At 44.0% G+C, this 22,337-nt stretch overlaps 1 protein-coding gene across 1 annotated transcript; it reads left to right on the forward strand.

Moving 5' to 3' along the window:
* Positions 1–10: 10 nt before the first annotated feature.
* ANAPC2 (anaphase promoting complex subunit 2) lies at positions 11–21,047 on the forward strand. Its single transcript, XM_018567260.1, has 13 exons — positions 11–161; positions 2,940–3,556; positions 5,416–5,548; positions 6,521–6,695; positions 8,214–8,333; positions 9,911–10,028; positions 10,417–10,592; positions 13,992–14,133; positions 14,345–14,420; positions 15,835–16,038; positions 16,127–16,256; positions 18,779–19,014; positions 20,754–21,047. Exons 1-13 carry the CDS (start codon positions 78–80, stop codon positions 20,964–20,966), a joined length of 2,424 nt encoding a protein of 807 aa, XP_018422762.1. The 5' UTR covers positions 11–77; the 3' UTR covers positions 20,967–21,047.
* Positions 21,048–22,337: the final 1,290 nt, after the last annotated feature.

Genomic DNA, 22,337 nt, shown 5'->3' on the forward strand with positions numbered 1-22,337 from the left:
TGCAACGTCATCTGCCGCGGACCGAAGTGACGTGTGGACGTGCGACGGGCCCGCTCGGGAGAGACAGCAGAAAAGGGATGGCACCCTGCAGCCCGGAGAAGCTGTCCGCTGCCTGGAACACCCTGAGCCTGGGCCTGGTCCCCGCCTCCGCCCTGGGGCTGGTCAGTGTCCTCTCCGCTGAATGGAGGCTGGCAAGACGTCAGCGCTATGCAAAGCTTACAATTGTGCCACTACAAGTCCCAGCATGCCCTGCTTACAGCTATTTGTGCACCGCAGCCACAGTTGATTGCTAATTTGATTGCAGTGTTTTAATGGCCAGGATGAAGAATGGGTAGTAGCGGACAGGGCCTGTTTGGCACCTCTAGTTCTTTAATGGAGTGAGTGAATGCTGGAACATGCCTGCAGGGAGGTGTTGGAATTGGTGCCTCAGTGTTGTCTTCCCCACCTTTCTTCCCCACCACAATGGTAGACATGCAGTCTGGTGTAAATAAAGTGCATCTAAAGCTGAGCCTTTTTTTTTTTTTTTAAGTTTTGGCTAAAGCAAGGAAAAATTACATAAAAAAAGAAAAATACATTTCTGATGGTAATCCCCTCTTTCAGTTGTCATCAGACCCGATGTCTTCATCAGAAGATTTCCTGTTCCATTGACAACTGTAAACTGTTTGGAACCCGCCCCCCCCCCATTTTCTTGTCCCAATGGCACCAGACATCTGACTAAATTGAGAGGGTGGATCTCGCTGTAAAGAAAAAGACAGCATTTAAAACCTACTGGGGTTCTGTACCTAAATAAATTCATTAAAGTGACCTGGTCAAGGGGGATTGAAGACTTTTCCCACACTTCAGGGAATGTCTAATAGTGTGCCCCCCTATTGGCTGCAATGGTTCTTCCTGCTGACCCCCATGTTACTGCTGCAGTTCCACAGGGGAAAGCCTATCTGTTGGGGACACACTGGTCAACACTACCTCAAATGTGGGGTAGTATCTGTGTAAGAGAGCCGTTTCAGCACTGTTGCTGCTGGACAGGGAAGTATAAATCTTCCGTCACAGGATATTGATGTTCTGAGCTTCTGTCACTAACTGACATGGTTGCTGGAAAGGTCCTAATTTTAGATGGGGGCCCTTCTCTTGGCTATGGAGTGGTCCCCTAAATCTGTAGCTAGGCCATTGGGAGTTGTCCACTGGGTAAGATGAATGCTGAGATTTGTAGTCTGAGTGGGCAGAACGAATCATGGAGCTCGTAGTCCTCTGCTGCACCAGAAGAATCCTGAAATGCTTATAGTGACACTAAACTCAGGAATTAAATCTTAAACATGCATTCAAGTACCCTAACTATTAACAAAAATGTAGATTGTAGCCCATCACGGGAGCGAGCTTGGATTGGTGGCCACTTTACAACACACACAGGGACCATGGGGAACAAAAGTAGTCACTCTACAGAAGGAAGGGCAGTGTCAGCACCAATTCACAGATGATTTGAGGAGCTACAGCTGAGTTATACACAAATAAGGTACATTGTTGTTAATAATTCAGGTACTTGAATGTATTTTTAAGATTTAACTCCTGCGTATAGTGTCACTTTAATTTTTTGGTGGTATGAGTGTAAGTTCAGGTTTGTAGTGATTTAGGCATGAATACTTCTGACATGCTTCTGGTTCAACACTATAGGCTGAGTTCATAAAGCTTTTATGCAAGGATAATGATCTTTATTTTCAGTCATGTGACTGAATTATAAATCTCACTAGTCAGCTAATATAACTATTGGAAATAGGAATCATCTGTGTTCTTGTTTGTTTGCAGTAATGACTTCTGCTGCTCACACCTGTGCCTCTTCCCCTTGGCTTTTCATTGATATGGCCATGTCACACTAGATGTACTGTCATTGACAGCAAATCTCCAGAATAAGTATTGCTGTAGATCAGGGCTGGTTAAATACAGGTAGCCAATGCTCCTTAAAATTTACAGTTTGTGCATCAGGTTTTTCGAGGTTTTTATCTAGTTGTTAATGAAGCTGGCTCCTAAAAACATTCTACTAGCTCCTGAATTCTATATGAATTTGTCCACCCCTCCGGTAGAGAGCGCTTCCCTTCTCCTTTTGGTGTTGGTGCCTTGCTGGTGGCAGTGCTGCTGAATTTTGAGCATTGGTAAGAGAGCAGTACCATGCTGGTGTGATCAATGAGGGAGTGAAACCATAGAAGCAACGGAAGGCTTTTTTGATGCGTTCAGGCCAGGGACTGGATTACTAGTGTGACATGACCTATATATTGCTTCAGGGGTTTACAGCCTAAATGTATTGGAATTGCTACAATAAATAGTGTGTGTGTGTGTTAACAAAATCATGGAGGGTAACCAGGAAGCTGCAACAAAGCATACTTGTTCATGCAGCACATACATAAAACATTCAGGCGTTCACATAAATCTGATGGATCAAGCTTGGTCCAACATCACCATCAAACCTATACACAGGATGGTTGAGTTTTGGTTTTGAGCAAATTAAAGTAACCTGTCAAGAGAAATATATAGGCTCATATTTCTAAATTCTTTGGAAAATGCTTATTGCTTGGCTGTCACACTGCTGCTTTGGACTCACTGCTTTCATTGACGTAAAACAATGATTGCGGTAAGGAGTTCAAGCAGTTTTGTGGCATTCATCTGTATCCTTCTCCTGAATCTGTGGCTCAGGATTATGAAAACGGAGCAGCTGGCATTTTCAGGTAAAGTTTGGCAATGACCGCCTACATATTTAATTCATGACAGAATGATGAATTGTGAAGTACATACAATAAAGATGAGAATTTGTGGAAACTGAATAGAGGGCCCTGTGTTTGTAACGTAGGAGTGCTACCCAAGTCAACAGATAATAGCACCCATTACATTTGTTTTTAACCTGTTGCATTCCACTCATAAATTTGGATCTAGAGTTCTGTTTGTTCTTGTTACAGGCTGCTCCTAGATCTGGTCCCGATGCGTCGATCAGGGAAAGTGATCTTAAAATAGCCTTAGATGTGCTACGCGTCTGTGGCCTACATGGTGTGGTTGAAGAATGGTTCACCGAAGTGTTGCAGATGGATCTGCAGAGGAACATTGCTCCTGAGTTCTGGAATGGCATCAACCAGCAAGAGAACGCTGTTGAAGAACAGGAATGCGTACTGCTCTTACTGGACACCTTCCGCCTCCTCTTGTCCCGTTTGGAACCATACCTAAAAAGCCTGGACATCCTGGGTAGTTGGGCAGATATGGGCTTCTTGCATGGCTCTGATTCCCAGATCTTGCGAGATAAAGTGTTCACCATGTTTAAAGCTATCCTCTTCTTCTCCACCTCCAAGACTTTCCAAAACATGGTCCAGCGGTTTTATAGTCGGACGTTTAAGATTTACATGAGGCAGAAAAAGAGAGGGGACGATAGTGTCGGCGACTGTGACAGCAGCATGAATGAGCAGGAGAGTGACTCCGAGGACCCAGCATTAGAGGACTCTGAGTGTGCTGGTTGCGAGAGCCCTAAGGACCAGTGCTGGTGCAGTACTGCCATGGAACAGTTTCAGGAGCTCAACAGCATCTTGTAAGTGCTCTATAAGAAAACATCATCCACAATATTTATTGTGTGTTGTTACTATGTAAAGACATGTAAGCAAAGTATCAGAACACTGACAAGGTTAGCAGTTAAGTCCAGAGATCTAGGCTTTCACTGATTGCACAGCTCTTCAACTCTGTTAATCATTGGGCTGTTAGCCTTAGGTTGGCCATACATCTATCAATTTTTCTTCGTTCAACCCACAGGCTGAAGGAAAAAAAATTGACGCAATTCCTCCATCAACACAAACTGCGCATTGATCGAAGAATCCCGCAGTTTACATTGTATTCTGACAGGTTCCGCTGGCACCTGTCCGAATACCTGATCGGAGCAAGCAGTTAATTGGCTGCCGGCTCCGATCGATTTAAAATTTTCCAGCCAGCTCCTTTGATCAGCTGATAAAGGGAGCCAACAGCCCCATACACTGTGCGTATTTCGGCCGGTACATTAAAAAAACGATAGAAATCCGCCCAGAGTAGGGGCACCTTTTATGCATCGCAATGATTCAATTTAAATTGTAAGAAAGGAAGGATGTTGCAAAGCATTGCCATGTAGGGCAGGGGTAGGCAAACTCCAGCTGTGGTGCAACTACAAATCCTATTAGGCATTGCAAGTCTCTGACAGCCACAGGCATGCCTCTGCCTGGCAGAAGCATGATGGAAACTTTAGTTTCACCATAGGTGGAGGGCCGGAATTTGCGTACTCCTGGTCTAGGGAAAGACATGGGCGTAGTGGTCAGAGGGCAGCAGTGTAAGGTCAACCTCCTACTGGGGAAGTATGGAGACTTCCATTGCTGACCTCTACTGTTCAAAATACTAGTCCCCTGGCTATCGTGTTAATCTAACGGCTTCAGAATAAGTGTGCTGATTAGGAATTCTGATGTATTGATCTCAGTGCTTGTTTTTCTAGGTTGGTTACTTGACGTATTGAAGCTAAAGTCAGCCAGGCAACTAGCTTTTGTTTAAGCAGGAATGGCAGTCTTTATTTTTCTCCAGTATGAGTTTCCTTTATTTTCGACCACACATGCTTGGTATAAGTCTGGGCAAAAAATAAACTTTTATTCAGTACATCTCTGAAACACATGCATACATCTCCATTTTATATTCCTTTAAAAGTGTGGCAAATAAAGAAAGATCATGCCAGAAATCCAGTGAGCTCCTAATTTCCTGGGCATGGCTGACATTACTGCTTAGGATTTCAGTGTAGCAGAGACACTGTGTTGTCAGATCAGGCAGGAAGTTAGGAGCTCACTGGATTTCTAGCAGATCAACATTTTTCTGTACTTGAAGCATTTCTAAAGAGACAAAACATGGGGAAATGTGCATGTATTGCAGAGCTGCCCAGGCATATACTTGATAAATACTTATCAAATTCCTTGATTACGCACCGCTAATCCAGTGATGTGGTTTCCAAGAGCTAGCTTGCGATCGCCAACATCTTCTTTCAGGTGCATGGGATGACTTCACTCCCATGGTACTGTACCCAGCAGATGCCAGAATTGTCCACTGAGCTGCTTGTGAAATAGATTGCATAGTGGGTGATAAGCTTTTATTGCAGAAAAGACATAGTGTGTCCTCCTGTAATAAAATACTTTCCTGCCTGCAAATTTGTTTTAAAGCTAGAGTTGTGCTTTAACGACACAAATGGTGTCAGCTACACAAGTATGTAGCAGTAGTCAACTGCGTACCACTGAAACCTTTCACAATTATGCAAGATTATTTACTAATAGTTGTAAAGCATAAAATAAGTTTGATTTTGATAAAGGATTGTCGTAATACAGTCATTATAGGTTTGGGCAGATTTTTGTTCTTTTTGTAGTGCCTTAAAAATGACATCTTTTACTGTAGCCACAGATTGAATCTGCTGGAGAGGGTGTGTTCAGATGCAGTCACCATAATCCTGCACAAGATGATCGAACAGAGAATGGAGAAGAGATGTCGTGGAGACTACGAGAGATCATTTCTTAAAGAATTCTTGGAGGTAACGTGAAGATACCTAAAGTGAACCTGTGCTTTGTGACAAAACCTCCTATAAAGCCCCTCTACTTCCACTGCTTCTCTATTCACCTGATGCAGCATAACGTTTGTAAGGGCCTGTGTCGAAGGAATTTGATAGGCAAATGCAGAGTGCTTTTCACATTGTTTGAGACTTCTGAGATCATTCAGAATTTATTGCAGGTGCAGTTGACCTGCTTCGGCTGCCTACACATAGACTTGTGTGGAGAGAGAAAGTGTTCTGAAGCAAACAAAAGCTCATTGGCACTAATGAAGAGTGATCTGATGGGGCAAGAAGAGTGTAAGGTCCAGTGTTAGAGCCCCTGGTTCTGGTAATTGGCCATCCAATGTGGAGAGATATACATGCTCCCTCATACCCAGAAATACTGGCTATTTTTTGAGTTGGTTGGAAATTTGCTGAACCGACATCTGAAACAGTAACATTTAGCCCTCCTTCACATGGGTAAGAGCCAGCCCGTACAGATCCATGGTGCGTGCACGGCCGTATCGGGCAGCTCCCGGGAAGGACAGGTGCTGCGTGTGATTATACACAGCAACCTGTCCTTTATGGGAGTATGCGGCCATACGCCACCCTCCGCTCACCCGACCTGCACGTCCGTGCGGGTGTCCGCACGGACGTGCACTGACAGGATAGATCCTGTCTGCGTCCTAGCAAGGACACCCACACCCATATGGACGTGCAGGTCTGGTCAGCGTAGGGTGGCGTACGGCCATGTACTCCTATAGAGAAGACAGGCTGCTGCGTATAATCACACGAAACACCGGTTCTTCCCGGGAGCTGCCCGATATGGCCGTGCACGCAGCACAGATCTGTACGGGCTGGCCGTTATCCGTGTGAATGAGTGCTAAACGTATGTTAGGAAACTGTTTGTACGGTATGAGCACAGTGACCGGACAAGATGCCCTTGTAAATGACGACAACTTTCTGTTTTGACAGTGGATAGAAAAGGTGATCGGCTGGCTCAGTAAGGTCTTCCTGCAGGATGAGGCATCTCCAGCCTGCAGAAATAAAGCTATGAGCACCCTGAAGCGGTGGCGTTGTCATGTTCAGAGATTCTTCTACCGCCTGTACGCTAGCATGCGCATTGATGAACTCTTCAGTATTATCCGAGGTAAGTGGTAAATCGGGTTCCTTCAAAAATATTGCTCATCCATCTTTGTGTATTGCAGAGATTGCTAATATACTGCAGAAAATTGTTAGTGATCACCTAAAGTAGATCTTAACTTAACCACGTCCAGAAGAATAATGTGAAGCCGACAATGAAGTAGAGAGGAATCGGTTGAAAGAGGCTGCAGGAGATTAGTATCCCTCAGATGCAGAAAGAATGAAAAAAGATGAAGTATTTTTTTAAGAGAAAATGTGTTAATTACACAGTGCTTCAGCAAAGTAAATGTCTTCCAAATAAGGAGTTAGATCTACTCTATAGTGGGACTTAGAGGGGAGAAATAACTGCAGTTCAAATAAACGCAAACGGGATTAAGTGAATTATTTCAGATCCTTAGTTTGATAGATATTTAGATAGGTCTGTCTGCACTTGACAAACATTTTTGAAAAGTGGTATGAAATGGGAAGTTCTGCCTTCACTATAAGTAGGGATGCATTAATACCGATACTCAGTATCGGCACTGATATCGATACTAGTATTTGGGCGAGTACTCATACTCTCCCAAATGCTCACGATACCAGAACTTCCAGTACCAGGAAGCCAGGAGGCAAACCATTAAACGCCATCCGGCTCCATGCTCACTCGTCAACAGGGAGCTTATAGCTGGCTTACCGACCAATCAGCAAGCTGGGGGCGGGTAATGACTTGAACGAAGTGATGAGGGAGCATGGATGGAGCCGCCTTCCCGACCAATCAGGGAGCTGGGTGGCGTGTAATGACTCGCCACCAAGCTTCTTGATTGGTCGGAAAGCTGGCTACCCAGTGACGAGGGAGCATGGAGCCGGCTAATCAGGAAGCTCGGCGGCGAGCCATTACACGTGGCCCAGCTTCCTTAATGGGACTTCAGTATGGGTGAGTACGTAAAAAAAAAAATTGGTATTTGTACTCTATAGCGAAAAAAACAGTATCGGTGCATCCCTAACTATAATCACATGGTCATTTCCAGTGTTTTCATAAAAAAACATTGGCTGACAGTATACTCCCAAAAATGTTAGTTTCCTGGCTGTCATGCTGATCTGGCTTCACTGCTTCCTAACCTTACGGGCTGCATGCCAGAAAGCAGACCGCCAATAAATGAGCACTTCTCAGGTCAGTAATGACAACAGTATATGTTTGTGCCATTAGATTTCTTTTAAATATGCAATCTCTTGCCAGCATTGAAGCTGCCAGTGCTGTATGCTGAAGGTCGTAATTCATGCAACAGGCTGCCTGTAACCGCTTCATGCTCAATGCAGACTTGGGTGTTGGCAGCCAATTAGAGGAGCAAAAAGAGAATTGTTAGAACTGCATACAGAACTAGTAGACAGTCAGTGAAGGGTGAGAATTCTTAAACTGCAGAAAGAAAGCACTAAAGCCACAGGAAGTGCCTAACAGCCAGGAACTGTAAATTGTAGAAAGAGAGGTCAGCAGTGGTTGCCTGTATATTTCTTGTGGCAGGTTCCGTTTATTATTTATTTTCCCCAGATTTTCCTGACTCTAAGCCAGCCATCAAGGATTTAAAGTACTGTCTGGAACGGACCAATCAGAGGCAGGAATTACTTTCAAGTCTGAAAATCGCTCTGGAGACCAGGTTGCTACATCCAGGTGAGAATTCTACTTCCGTCTTGCTGTTAAATATTCCTATCCTGTATAGTACACCCAAGTATACCCCATTGAATTTGTTGACATTTTCTACATATTTGAAGAGCCAAAACGTAGATCTTTATTCAAACCATACCCACAGATAAAGGTGATCTATTTGAATACAACACAAGAAAAATTTGCCTTTTTAAATTATTTAAGAAAAATATCAATGGGTGCAATGGTGTGAAAAAGTACACCCATGGCCTCAGAAGCTAGTATTGCCCTCTTTTGCATAAATTACTTTTTGTATAACATTTTTGACTTCTCCCTGCAAAATTCCTCCCTGCAAAATTCCTTCAGTTGCAAGATGTTTGTGGCTTTCCTTTCATATCCTCTGCGACATTTCAATGGTAAATTAAATCAGGGGTTTAACATAGTTGGTGCTATTCTGCATTGCTGTATAATCATCATACAGCAATGCAGAATACCACCAGCTATGCGGGACTACAAGTCCCAGCAATACATTGCAATAAAAGTCATCACTACAGAGCATCCCCCCCACTACCCCGTGCCCCCCTTCCCACTCCAGACTTACCTTTCGTCTCCTGCAGGGCCCTCTTCCTCGTCACGGCGGCCAGGGGGCAGGGCTAAGAGGAGAGGGTCCTCACACTGTAGAATGTGCTGCCCGGCGGTGCCTGCAGCACATTCTGCGGGACTGGTGACAGCCTCTCCATCCCTGCCACACAGCCGCCTGTACATGCTGCGGGTGGCTGTGCGGCAGGGAAGGAGCGGCACGATCTCGGGGGGGGCCTCTTTCTCGCTGGTCCCATTCAGGTTAAATTTGTGCAATCACTCTCTGATTGTGCCTGCATGCACTTTGTAAAAGTTACCTGAACACTCCGTGATATCATTTTGAGGGTTCTTGGACTGAACTTGCTGGGCCAGCTAGTCCTAGACAATTTAGCAGTGACTTGACATCTACCCCACTTGTACAATATTGTCCTTACAATGGAATGCTTAATTTCAAATAACTTGGTGATCTTTTTAAATCCCTTGCCAGACTTGAAGGCATCCACAACTTTCTGAGGGAGAGCTCTTATGATCTTGGCATGATGACGGCACACATGATCTAGCATAAGTACCAGAGTTAGTCTCTTTATTGGCCTATGGTAATCCCCTGCACAGCAGAAAGGGAGAGCAACGCCTGCAGGTTATGAGTGACCATTTGTGCTCATGGTGAATACTGGGAACATGCTTACAAGAGGGGGAACATGGGGTGACCTTTTTAACATAATGCTGTCCAGTCAGTTGGTAAGGCGAGTACTTGACCAGGCTACAAAGTATGACTCAAAATGTATTTTACTGGTTTTTGAGCTGTAAAGCGTTCGATCCTCTCTCAGGGTTTTATTGCCAACTCTGTTCCTATTGAGGAGATTTACACTTATTTCTGCGTTGGGGTGGGAAGTGATGGGAAATCTCTGCAATGGGGATATAAATGAAAACGAGAACCTTGCAGGACAGATGACCATTCAACATGAGTGTATACTTTTTCAGTGCAAACTGCTTATGTGAATCACTGGTATTTGTGTCTTGCGCAGGTGTAAATACATCAGATATCATCACCCTATACATTTCTGCCATTAAAGCTCTGAGAGAGCTGGATCCTTCTATGGTGATTCTGGAGGTGGCATGTGAGCCTATCAGGAAGTACTTGAGGTAAAATATTGTCTATACACTTGCTATTTACAAATGGAAGCTGTCTTTCAGACCCATTCCCCTGAGTTTAGATTTCAAAGGCACATCTACATGAAGCCAACTATATCTGCTCATTCCCTGAACAGAGTGTTCCCTGAACTGGGTAATTCTGTAAATGATGGTGCTTTTATTCTTCACACTCATAATGAGTTTATGACTTGCTCTATAGCATATCTCAGTCTCCACTGTAGGAATCGTCTGTAGAGAATTGTTAAGAAAGATCTAAAAATATGCCTATGAAACAGTCATAAAAATCTTTTAACGAGTGGCTTATAAAATGTGAAGGTTATATTAAAACTGACCTTTGGATAAATGTTTGATTTTTTTTAAATTGTTTTTCTCCCAACAGAACACGAGAGGATACTGTGCGACAGATTGTTGCTGGTTTAACAGGAGACGCTGAAGGGGATTTGGCCAATGAGCTGTCTAAGGCCGATCCTGTGGTCCTAGAGAATGGTCAAGAGAGTGACGATGAGGTGTCAGACCCAGAGGATTGGGTGCCTGATCCTGTGGATGCTGATCCTGGTATGCAGTTTCTATTATATAAATGTCTGATGCTTGTTTCTGGTCCAAAATCTCTAAAAAGCAAAATAATTATATACCAAGGGGGTCACAAAATGGCGGAGCACGGTCTGAACGCGGACCTACTGGCCTTTCTGTCTGGCCCGCAATCGCCGACCTGTGCTAGGTTATGGCTGGCAGACAGTGGATACACCAGCCTCCAAGGGCGGTGTTTCCATTGCCAGCCATAACCCAACACAGGCCCCCCTTTTGCTTCAGTCATTGGCTGCTAGGACCGCTGGCTTTCTAGCAACCAATGATGTCAGGCAGGGCCAGCTACCACAACTACAAGTGATCTGGGCAGCTGTACAGCCTCCCAGATCACTTGTACTAACCCCGATAGTGCCGCCCGCCCCCCCTGCATCACCTCCCCCACACCGTGGTCTTCAGGGTTTCCCACTCCACTGGGGAGAAGAGCAAACAGTGTCAGCTCTGTGATCTCAGTGCTTTATGCTTCAGAAGGCAGCTGAAGTGCTGGGTGTACAGACTTTTAAGCACATTCCTGTGCAGGAGATAATCAGGGGTCTAATTGACCCCTGATGTCTCCATAAAGAGAACCTTGTTAGTCCCTTTGTGATGGCAAAAGTTAAGTTAAAAAATAATTTAAAAAAACAATTTCTCCACCCTGCTGCCACCACAATCTAATTTTAATGAACACGTGTGCGAAAGGCATGCACGTGTATGTAAACGGGGGGAAGACTGCTAACAACACGATAAAAAAAAACCCGTGCTATGCACAGCGATGGGCACATCAGCACTGTGCCTTGGAACATACACTAGCAGCTATGCGTAGTAGTGCATCTGCTGGTGTGAATGCAGCCTAAATGGTGGACTGTGGTACGGACATGAACTGAGTGACCGTTCTGGATGCAGTGGGATTTTTATTCACTGGACCTCACTATACAAACATTAATTTGTCTTCGGCATGGAAATCCCAAGGTAACATAAAGGGGGGGTGGGGTTAAGAACCTCTGCCAGGCTTTTATTCCTATCAGTCCCAGCTCAGGGGATTTCCTCTCCCTTCCTGTGTGGTCACTGAGCTGCAAAGGACCACTGCCTACTGTTTGTGGTTTGATTCTTTAAGACGACTGGAAATGCTTTCATTGTAAAGTAGTAGTTTGATTCTCATCTTCCAGAGGTAGTGAGGAGGCAAAGGACAATCCGTGCTCTAGCAGGGACACAGTACTGAAAATAAAAAAAATTACTGGAGTCACACTTTAGCTCAGATGTTTTCAGGTTTCAGGGCCCAGTTACACCATTCATGGCCGGAATGCACTGGATCAAAGATATGTAGCCGGGCTGCGCTCTGGTGCGGGAGGGGGCGTGGTGGTGCCATTCATGTCAATAGCACCGCAGACACGCCCTCCGTTCCAATGCAGTGTGATCTGAAAAAAATGCATGTACCATTTTTAATTTTTTCCCCCCCGATCGCACTGTGGGCAGGGGGCGTGTCTATGGTGTCATTGACATGAATGCAGTGAATATGGTTTGACTGGGCCCTTAAAATTGTACAAAAGAGTCATGCATACTGCTTTGTAACATACACTTATCAACCATAACAATATGACCACTGACAGATAAAGGGAATAACTTTAATTATCCTGTTACAATGGCATCTTGAAGTGTGTGGGATATATTAGGCAGCAAGAAAAAACATTTTGTCCCTGATGTTTGTGATGGCTAGACGACTGGTTTAGAGCAACTCCAAAACTGCAGCTCTTGCGGGATGTTCCCGGTCTGCAGTGGTCAGGACCTACCAAAAGTGGTCCAAGGAAGGAAAACCAACTGGTGAACTGGCGACAGGGTCATGGGTGGCCAAGGATCATGGATTCACTTGGGGAGTGAAGGATGGCCTGTGTAGTCCAATCCAATAGAAGAACTACTGTAGCTCAAATTGCTTAGAAAAGTGAATTATCTGGTTCAATAAAAAAGGTGTCTGATCACGGTGTATATGTTTTGTTGCTTATGGGGCTGCGTAGCTGCAGATGTTCAGGGTGCCCATGCTGACCCATGTCCACTGCCGGGAGGAACAACACTGGGCACGTGAGCATCTGTATTGGACCACGGAGCAATCTTGTGGATAGTGGGGTGCATTTGTGTCACTTACCTGGGGAAGAGATGACCACAAGATGCCCTGTGGGGGAAAAAGGCAAGCCGGCGGAGGCAGTGTGATGCTTTGGGCTATGTTCTGCTGGGAAACCCTGGGTCCTGCCATTCATGTGGATATTAATTTGACATGTACCACCTACCTAAGCATTGTTGCTGACCAAGTACACCCCTTCATGGAAACTATTACTTGATGGCAGTGGCCTCTTTCAGCAGGATAATGCACCCTGCCACACTGCAAAAATGGTGCAAGAAGGGTTTGAGGAACACAACAGTGACCTTGAGGTGTCACTTTTGCCTCCAAATTCTCCAGATCTTAATCCAATGAAGTCTCTCTTTGGGATGTGCTGGAAAAACAAGTCTGACACATGGAGGTCCCACCTCACACCTTACATGACTTAAAGGATCTGCTACTTACAACTTGGTGCCAGATACCGCAGCATACCTTCAGAGGTCTAGCGAAGTCCATGCCTCACCAGGTCGGGGCTGTTTTGGCAGCAAAAGGGGAACCTATTTAATATTAGGCGGGTGGTGATAATGTTGGTCAGTGTATAATTTATGTATATACTTCTTTAAGGAGACCCTGTCACCAAACATAACCTTTCCTTTTAAACCTTGCTGTTGTGGTGTATCGTGTGTTTTTACATCTTTGCCAATCTGTGCTTCAGATCAACAATCTTCCATTTTCTTTCTATAACTGATCAGTTTTCTAGGAATGTGACACTCCCAGAAGTGTTGAATCCCTAAAGAAAAAAATAATAATGCTTCTCTCCTACTCCCTCTTAAGTAATTGCACTGTGTACCTGCTCCCTGCTTAAGCTGGCCATTGCATACCTAGATTTCTCTTTTAAGGGAAGCAGGTTGATTGAGAGAAATCACTCAATTTCCCCCCCCTCCACGCTGCAGCTGATTGCCTGGGGTCAATGTTTAGCTGCAATTTTCTGCCTGCCTATTTTTTTCAAAGTTTGAGCCTTTTGGTGTGTGAAGGGCCACCTGTGGATCGAATTTTGGCCAATTTAGCATGCAGTGTACAAAATTAAATCAGTGTATGGTCAGCTTTCGTCTCCTGTGCTAGCACTATATGTGCACACATGACTGAACTGGTAAACAAAGGCTATGCAGAGCATTACTGCTTATTCGGGATTGTCATTGTATACAAGCTACCGTACTCGGCAGAATTACTATGGCTACAGTGATTGGCTACAATGTCTGCTACTCCTGTAGTAATAACATCTCCTCCATCTTTTTCTCCCCAAGGTAAAAGTGGCTCCAAGCGTCGTTCCTCAGACATAATCAGCCTTCTGGTCAGTATCTATGGCAGCAAAGAGCTGTTTATTAATGAATACAGAACCCTCCTTGCTGACAGACTTCTCCATCAGTTCAGCTACAGTTCTGAGAGGTAAATATAGGAACCTTTCATATCGTGTCATGGGACGATAAAGTCGCTGATTGTTCATTAGTAGCTCATATCTTATAAATGCTGCTTGTGAATTTTCCCAGTAAAGTCGTCAGTTTCTGACAAGTCTCTAGACCCTGGTTAATCCCACAAAATGTCTACTAACTTTTCACGAATTTCAGTTACCATAGTTAACTTGTACTTCTTATTTTAGAGAAATACGTAATGTGGAATTGCTGAAGCTGCGTTTCGGAGAGGCTCAGATGCATTACTGCGAGGTCATGTTGAAGGTATGGTTGAAGTCCGTGTTATAAGATCTAAAGACCTAGACTACTGGACATTATGGGAATCTGTGGCATTCTTAAGATCACAGATGGTACAAACTTAATTTAAACATACAATTAAACCTTAAAGTGACATTAAAGTCAAAGCTATCCCCCACCCCCCCCCCAATGTTAATTAAAACACTTACCTTAAATGATGTCTCTTAATCCAATCTTCTTTCCTGTCGTTTTCATCTGTCCCTCCAGAGCTGCGGCTGGTCTCCGATCCTGCGCTGACTCCTCTGTCCTTGCTGGCACTTCCTGTCCTACGGTGTCTGCATGCGGGTGCACGCCGTCCATATACTTACCTTGTGTCTCTCCTCGTCTCCCGGCCGAAAATGTGAACTGCGCATGTGCCTACCCCAAGATGCTTTGCGGCTGCCCGAGAATTTTCACATTTTCGGATGGGAGCGCGCGAGAAGACAGTAATTTGAAAGCGTTTTTTTTAAAACACTTTTTGCATATATCTACTAGGGCTGCAGCTAACGATTATTTTCATAATCGATTAGTTAGCCGATTAAGTTCGATTTAATCAGATAAAAAAAAAAGGCTCCAGTGATGGACTACTAGTTTCTATTGAGATTGTAGTCCATCACGGGAGCAAGCTTGGCGCGGTGGAAGTAAAAAAAGAGTGTAGTGTGCAATATAGTACATTATTACAGCGGCGCAGTACAGAATACCAGCAGCTATAGAGGAATGTAGCAACAGTACATTATACTATAATGTACTATTGCTGGGATTTGTAGTCCTCTATAGAGGCGGGCAGCGGCGAATCGGGCAGCTCACCGGGATGAGAGGGCCAGACACATGTCCTCAGTGTGGCGTAAGCGGCGTCGCGTGAGCGGGTATACCGGCGTAGGCGCGAGCGGCTTAAACGACGTGGGCGTGGCGTAAGCAGCGGGCGTAAACGGCGGGCGTAAGCGGCGTGCAGCAGCGAGCGGGAAATTTGAATTTTTGCCGACGAATCGACGATGGAAAACGTTGACAACGTTTTCCATCGTCGATTTTAATCGAATAACTGTTGCAGCTCTAATATCTACTGCTTGCTAGCAAAAACACTGGAGGGTTTAATAACCCTTTAAGCGAAATCATCTTTAACACCTTTTCTAATGACTTCTAAAGGAATCATGTAGATAAATAGCAAATTGGAGCTGAGATCTCATGAGAATTGGCTCCTATGCTTTTCACAACATTTAGAATGTTCATCTTTCTCGGGATCTTGCAAGGACACTGAGCAGTGTCACCCTCACCTAGGCAAATAAGGTGACAGCTGGGATCCCTATGGTTCCTCGTTTTCTCAGGGCTGAGCAAGTACAGTAATTCCGAGTGCTGCATTGCGCGTCTTTTTAAAGCAGAATTTTATTTTATTTTTTTGTAACAGGATATGGCAGATTCTCGCCGGATCCATACGAACATACGTGACGAGGAGGAAAAACTGGCAGAAGAAGAAAGGCCTCCATTTAACTTGGTGGCAGTCATCCTTTCGAGCGAATTTTGGCCAGCACTGAAGGAGGAGAAGTTAGAACTCCCAGAGCAGATTAAAGAAACCATGGAGATGTTCACTAAGAGATATGAGAAACTCAAGGTAAGACTCTGGGCTAGTTATTACAGTATATATTTTATGGTCTTTGTCATAACTTATAAGTTTGGCCTAATGAGTCTTCTCTTCCCAGGCAATGAGGACTCTAAACTGGAAGCACCACCTTGGGTTGGTGAGCCTGGATGTGGAGCTAGCTGACCGCACCCTCTCTTTTTCTGTGTCCCCTGTTCATGCTGCCATCATACTAAACTTCCAGAGTAAAAGTAAGTCTGCATGCAGCACTGACTTGTTTTAAGTCTGCTGTTTCACAATTCTATTTATATTTGCCAGATTGCAAAGCCTTGTAGTCCATTTTGAAAAAGTGGTCTGCACCCTTTGCAGACACTATGAGAGGAATTTATCAAAACTGGAGCAGCTGTGCATGGCAGCCAATCCGTTTCTTTGTCTAATTTTCAAATCTTATGTAAACAAACCTGAAGAGAGATGCTGATTGGTTGCCATGGGCAGCTGCTCCTGTTTCTGTTTGCTCCAGTTTTGATAAATTCCCCCCTATGTGCTCCACTGTACAATAATGCTGAGTGGCTGAATAACATGTCTGTGGGCCTTCTGTCAATCGATATGGGTAGGAGGGAGCAGAAAACTGTCATTGTTGCGCTCAGAGATCCAGTCAGCTAAGGAAAGCGAAGCAGGGGCTTATCTGTTGCTCTTAAATAATGAGTAGAAAAATGTGCAGAATAGGAGCTGCAATCGATAATACGAAATCACCTGCACTCCATACAGCATACAGACCTTGGATGAGAGGTTGGTGCTTGAAGTGACAACACGGATGGCGCCTTGCCCGATACAGTCCCTAATAGAAGTCACCAGCACTCCATGATGTGTGCAAGAAGTAAAGCACTTTTTATTAAATCGTCACATGCACTCCTTCCTCATCTTGAAGCCTTTTTTCTAGCCATTAGCAAGGGCGAGCCTTTAAGTTCGCACATGAAACGAGGCATTTTTAAGTATAATTCCTAAACCTAATAAAGATCCAGGAGAAATGGCTAATTATAGACCAATATCTTGAATTAACTCCTTCCTGCCCACCTACATTCATAAAGATCAGGTGGGGTTTATCAAGGGGAGGCAGGGGCCAGACCAAATCCGTAGAGCAATCGACATAATATCCTTGTTAAAATCAGGGTGGGGCAAAACTCCAGGTGCTACTGGATTGTTGCTATCTGTGAATTTACAGAAAGCCTTCGATTCAATATCCTGGACTTATCTCTTTACGCTTTTAGAGGAATGGGGGTTTGGTGCTCGGTTAATTCGCCTGCTCCGGAACTTTTCTTTTCCATCAGCTGTTATTAAGATGCAGGGGTTTAAATCAGCTTCAATCCCGATTCATACGGGCACCAGACAAGGCTGCCCCCTTTCGCACTTGCTATTCGCATTGGCGATTGAGCCCCTTGCCATTTCGATACGAGAGAATTTGGACATCAAAGGGGTTCATTGTGGCGCTAAAGAACATAAATGTGCTCTCTTTGCAGACGATCTATTGTTTGTAACTCAACCATTGATTACCCTTCCTAATGTAATGTCTTCCCTCGACAGATTTGCGAAGATGTCTGGACTTCAGATAAATGCAACCAAGTCCTTGGCTCTGAACATAAATCTGCCCCTCGAGTTAGTGAATACGTTAAAAGGGGCGTTTCCTTTCTCTTGGCCTTTAATCACGTTACCCTATTTAGGGATTAACCTTACCTCCTCTTTCGACCTCTTGTATCAAGCGGATTTCCCTCCTATTTTTGGGAAGTTGAAGGGGGATCTAGAGAGGTGGTCGTCTTATAACCTATCCTGGCTAGGGAAAATAAACTCTTATCAAAATGACTCTTCTCCCTTGACCTGTTATATTTATTTAGAGCTCTTCCTATCCCGGTCCCTAGATTGGAATTAGCCAGATTTCAATCCACTTTGGTGAAATTTTATATGGGGAGGTAAAGGTCACCGTTTACCGAGGACCACGCTTTATAGTACCAGAGAGTTTGGGGGATTAGGGGTCCCAAATATACATTACTACTATCAGGCTGCACGTATAGCTTAGTTATCTGTAATATATTCTAAATGGGAGCCACCAGATTGTGTTTCCATGGAGACTGAGGCAGCTAGAGATATGCCTTTAGACGTCCATCCATTATGGCCCCTACCCTCTTTGGCTCTTTGGGACCGTGTAAAAACCCATAGAAACATCAGTTCACATCATACTCCCCTTGCCCCTTTATATCAGAATCCGGTATTTGCACCTGGAAATCACTCTAAATCGTTCCAATGGTGGTTGGACAAAGGCCTATATAGAATTGGTCAATACTTCAAGAGGGGGAGATCTCTGACTTTGGAGTACTGTAGGGAGCATCTGGGCATGCCATCGTCGGCGGTATTCCGTTATTATCAGATTACTCACTTTTTACGTAATATAACAGTACGAAGTGACCCAGGTAGTGATCTCAGCCCGTATGAACGCTGGTGCCTCCACTCTATTAAACAAAGAGGGGCTATCTCCCTTCCGTGTGTTAATGCATGAATTGTTTTGTGAAGTTATAGAGCGGAGTTTCTCTTTGCACCTCTTACTTTGAAATGCTTAATGTTTGATAGTCTGAAGCTGTCTGTGGAATTGTACCTCTTGTGCTGCAAGGAACAGTTTACTGTTCAGGGTAGTAGATTCATAAACCTCATATTTTATGCGTTTTATTTTTGTAGCAACCATGCTTGTCTTGCGTTAACTTTTCAGCTTGATGTCCTTATTTAGGTACCTGGACCTTAGAAGAGCTCAGTGAGGTACTGAAGGTTCCTGTTGCTTCTCTGCGTAGGAAAATGACCTTTTGGCTCCAGCAAGGTGTCCTCCGTGAAGACCCTCTAGGGACATTTGCTATTATCGAGGAGGAGCAGAAAGACCAGGCAGAGAAAGTTGTCTTAATAGATAGTGATGAAGAGGGGGACTCTGCGATGGCTTCACAGGCTGATCAGAAGGAGGAGGAACTACAGGTGAGAATAGTTGGCGCTCTGTCATGACTCTAAGTTCCAGAGAATTTAGTCTACTTCAGGCCCACAAAAGGCTGCTTCTGGTCTCTGTACAGGTAAGTTACTTTAGTAAAGAGGAGATTCACATACCGTGATGACCCCTTCTGTCCTAAGTGTGAATTCCACCAAGGATCCCTGATCCACCTGCTGTGGCGTTGCCCTAAGCTAGTGCGCTATTGGCTAAAGGTGGTACGCACCCTCAATTCTGTTTTTAATGTTCAATTGATTCCCTTCCCCCTACTATGCCTTCTGGGTGTCTTTGATGATCCACACCTTGACTCCCCTCTATTATTGGCTCTTAGACTAGCATTATTTACCGCCACTCGCCTCATTGTGCGTAAGTGGATCTCACCGTCTCCTCCTATGGTCTTTAATTGGATGATGTAACTTGATGGGTAACACATTCGAATTCTATCAGTCCAGGGGCTCAGTGCACAGTTTTTATTCAATATGGTCTAATTGGTTATCTTTTCACCCTGCTGGGATGTCTACTTGATCTTTCTCATGTAAGCTGCCAGCTCTCAATCCATTCCTCTCACGGTGGCAGTACTACCCTGTTGACCTGTGTGTATCTGGTGTTGCGGTACTCATCAGTACCATATTTCCTTTTTTTACCATTTGATTTAGCATAAGGTGACATGTATACCCCTGTAGGTAGGGGTTCACTACTTTTTATTTTATTTTTTTTATGCTTATCTTTCTGTTCTCCTAATGGTTTTTATGTTTTTGCTCCCTACGTACGATTTTTCGTACCAGTATTTGAAATTTTTGGTTTTATACAATCTGACTTAAAAAAAGAGGAGATTCACCTAATTTGTTTTCCATAGATAAAGATGTTGGCTTTTTCTTTCACTCACTTGCATTTAATAATATTAAACTGGCACTAAAACAAATCAGTTTTGAGTGACTGTAAGGTTTAAAGTGTAAATCCAGGCAAATGGCTAAATCGGTTGTATATCTCTACAGATATTGTGATTTATGCACCTCTGCCACATTGCAGAGCCAGGCAGGTGACACTTATTTACTGGTTCAGCAAGGCTGCATTTCATGACACATCTCTACCTGCTTGTTGCGCAGTGAATCAGCCTATTTGTCTCTGTCACGTTATCAGAGACAATATTACCACGATCATTCTGGCTTTGCATTGCTGAGGAGATGTATAAATCAATAGTGGCTACATTCAAATTACCTTTTTGTAATGTTATTGCCAGGTAAAACAAACTGGTTTTACGTTTTAAATTTGTTCACCCTCCCTCGTTCACCCTCCCTCGTTCACCCTCCCTCGTTCACCCTCCCTCGTTCACCCTCCCTCGTTCACCCTCCCTCCTAAATTGTCTTATCTTTGACTTTATCTTTTATCTATCTGCCTCTATTAAGAAATATGTTATAAAGCAGAACTACACCCTCCTATGCTTTTGGGTTGCGGTTGTCATGGTGCTGCACATGTGATCAGCTATGAATCCAGCCATTTGAGGGCTCGAAAGTTTGGTTGAGAGCTGAAATATGCATACTGAAGACCTTGACAGTTGGCATGCCTTAAGAGTAACTGTTCTGGGAGTTAAATTGGTGGGTGACATTCTGCTTTGCATTACAAAATAAATAAACCATGTAATATTACTGGGGTTCTCAAATCGTATGCATGTGATTATTTGGTACAAGTAATAGGATGGACGGACTTAATTTGTTTTCTCCTTTTCTATCAGCTCTTCTGGACTTACATTCAGGCCATGCTGACCAATCTTGAGAGCCTGCCACTGGAGCGGATCCACAGTATGCTAAAGATGTTCGTGATGACTGGTCCTGTGGTCACTGAGATAGATATTCAGGAGCTCCAGGGCTATCTGCAGAAGAAAGTCAGTGACCAGCAGCTTGTGTACTCTGGAGGAGTCTACAGGTTACCAAAAAACTCCAGCTAATGTTCAGGCTCCACGTTTGTGACAGACATTCAAGGTTCACTTACCAGCATTTTAAACTGGTCCAGATCTGGGATCAGTACTAAAAATACCGGCACAGATCTTGTGCTCTACCTGGTTCCGAGATCTGTTGCTTTCTGGATTTATTGCCACTGGTTGTATAAGATCATTTTTGGACTTCTGACATCTTGCATATAATAAAATATGGGTTCCTCTAAACATTGGGAGCATTGGGGGGACAATTCTAGCAGTCTCCAATAATGGAACCAAGGAGAGCTGAATGCCAGACAAATATTTAACGCCATGTAATCTAGTTACCTAATTACATTTTGTTTGCATACAGTAAAGATATGTTCCCGAATCTCTCTTGGTATGAACCTCCAATCATTACCTACACAGCAGCACTCTGACTGGAAGAGGCAGCCAGGAAGCCATTCAGGCTTTGTTGTATCACTGTATGCTGGCAAGAGTTAAGATGACATCAGTTGCTGCTCCTTCACTGCGCAGAGAGGGAGAGGTGACTAGGGAAGCAGTACTTCAATAGCCATTTTTCCCTCCAACCACCACATAACTGTAGGAGTACCATTTCCATGATTTTGTTGTGTGGGTGGTTAAACTGTGCACACAATTTTATATTTGTAGCTATAAGAGTCAGGTGGTAGTGCACATACATGAACCTTATACCTGGGCTTTGACCTGATTAGTCATGTTGTGGTCACTTGATTTCCTGAAATACTCTGTCTATTTAGTACATATGTCCATGTCTGACCATTCCAAGCAATGCTTGTTTTGTAACTGGTCCTGTGACCATAGCCAGTGTTGGTAAGGCCCAGTTCATACATTAGGCATTATCTTGTAAACTCTTGTTTGAAGAGCATTGAATTTACCAAGAATTTGCAAAGCATTCATACAGCTTTGTTGAAAACCTCAAGGCTGCATTCTGGGACTGCTGAATAGTGCTGGGTGTAGCAGTTAACAAGCTCCAGGCAGTGCTGAAGCCTTGCTAAAAGCACTTGCATCTATAGCTACTGCAAGCACTTTAATTAAGACCTGCATTGGGCGCTCCCAGACTGGAGGTGAAAGTCAATTTAAATAGAATCTTGTCATGAAAAATATGGCCACTGCTATTGCTGACCTCCTGAAAATGAGAGAGGGGCTGTCTTTGGTGTCAGTACTTTTACATACTGAGCAGTAATATTGTGGCAAGCATCCATCAAGTGAAGTCACAACACCTGATCTGCATACTTGCAGATGACCACTGTTTTTACAAGGTGGTAATATGGTTTGCAAGTGTATTTGATGCACATAAAGTTGGTTTCTACCAATTGTGGCTATTGAGTAATATATTTAAAGGAGAACTATGAGGTGAGTGCT

The sequence above is a fragment of the Nanorana parkeri genome, unplaced genomic scaffold, assembly GCF_000935625.1.
Source record: "Nanorana parkeri isolate BGI_ZX_2015 unplaced genomic scaffold, ASM93562v1 scaffold1026, whole genome shotgun sequence".
NCBI classification, from domain to species: domain Eukaryota; kingdom Metazoa; phylum Chordata; class Amphibia; order Anura; family Dicroglossidae; genus Nanorana; species Nanorana parkeri.

What these genes read in the sequence shown, in the direction of transcription:
- ANAPC2 (XM_018567260.1), top strand. Translation starts at nt 78, where the DNA reads ATGGCACCCTGCAGCCCGGAGAAGCTGTCCGCTGCCTGGAACACCCTG. An exon ending in GACCAGGTTGCTACATCCAG is followed by an intron (nt 8,334 to 9,910) that starts GTGAGAATTCTA and finishes TGTCTTGCGCAG; the next exon opens with GTGTAAATACATCAGATATC. An exon ending in CCTATCAGGAAGTACTTGAG is followed by an intron (nt 10,029 to 10,416) that starts GTAAAATATTGT and finishes TTCTCCCAACAG; the next exon opens with AACACGAGAGGATACTGTGC.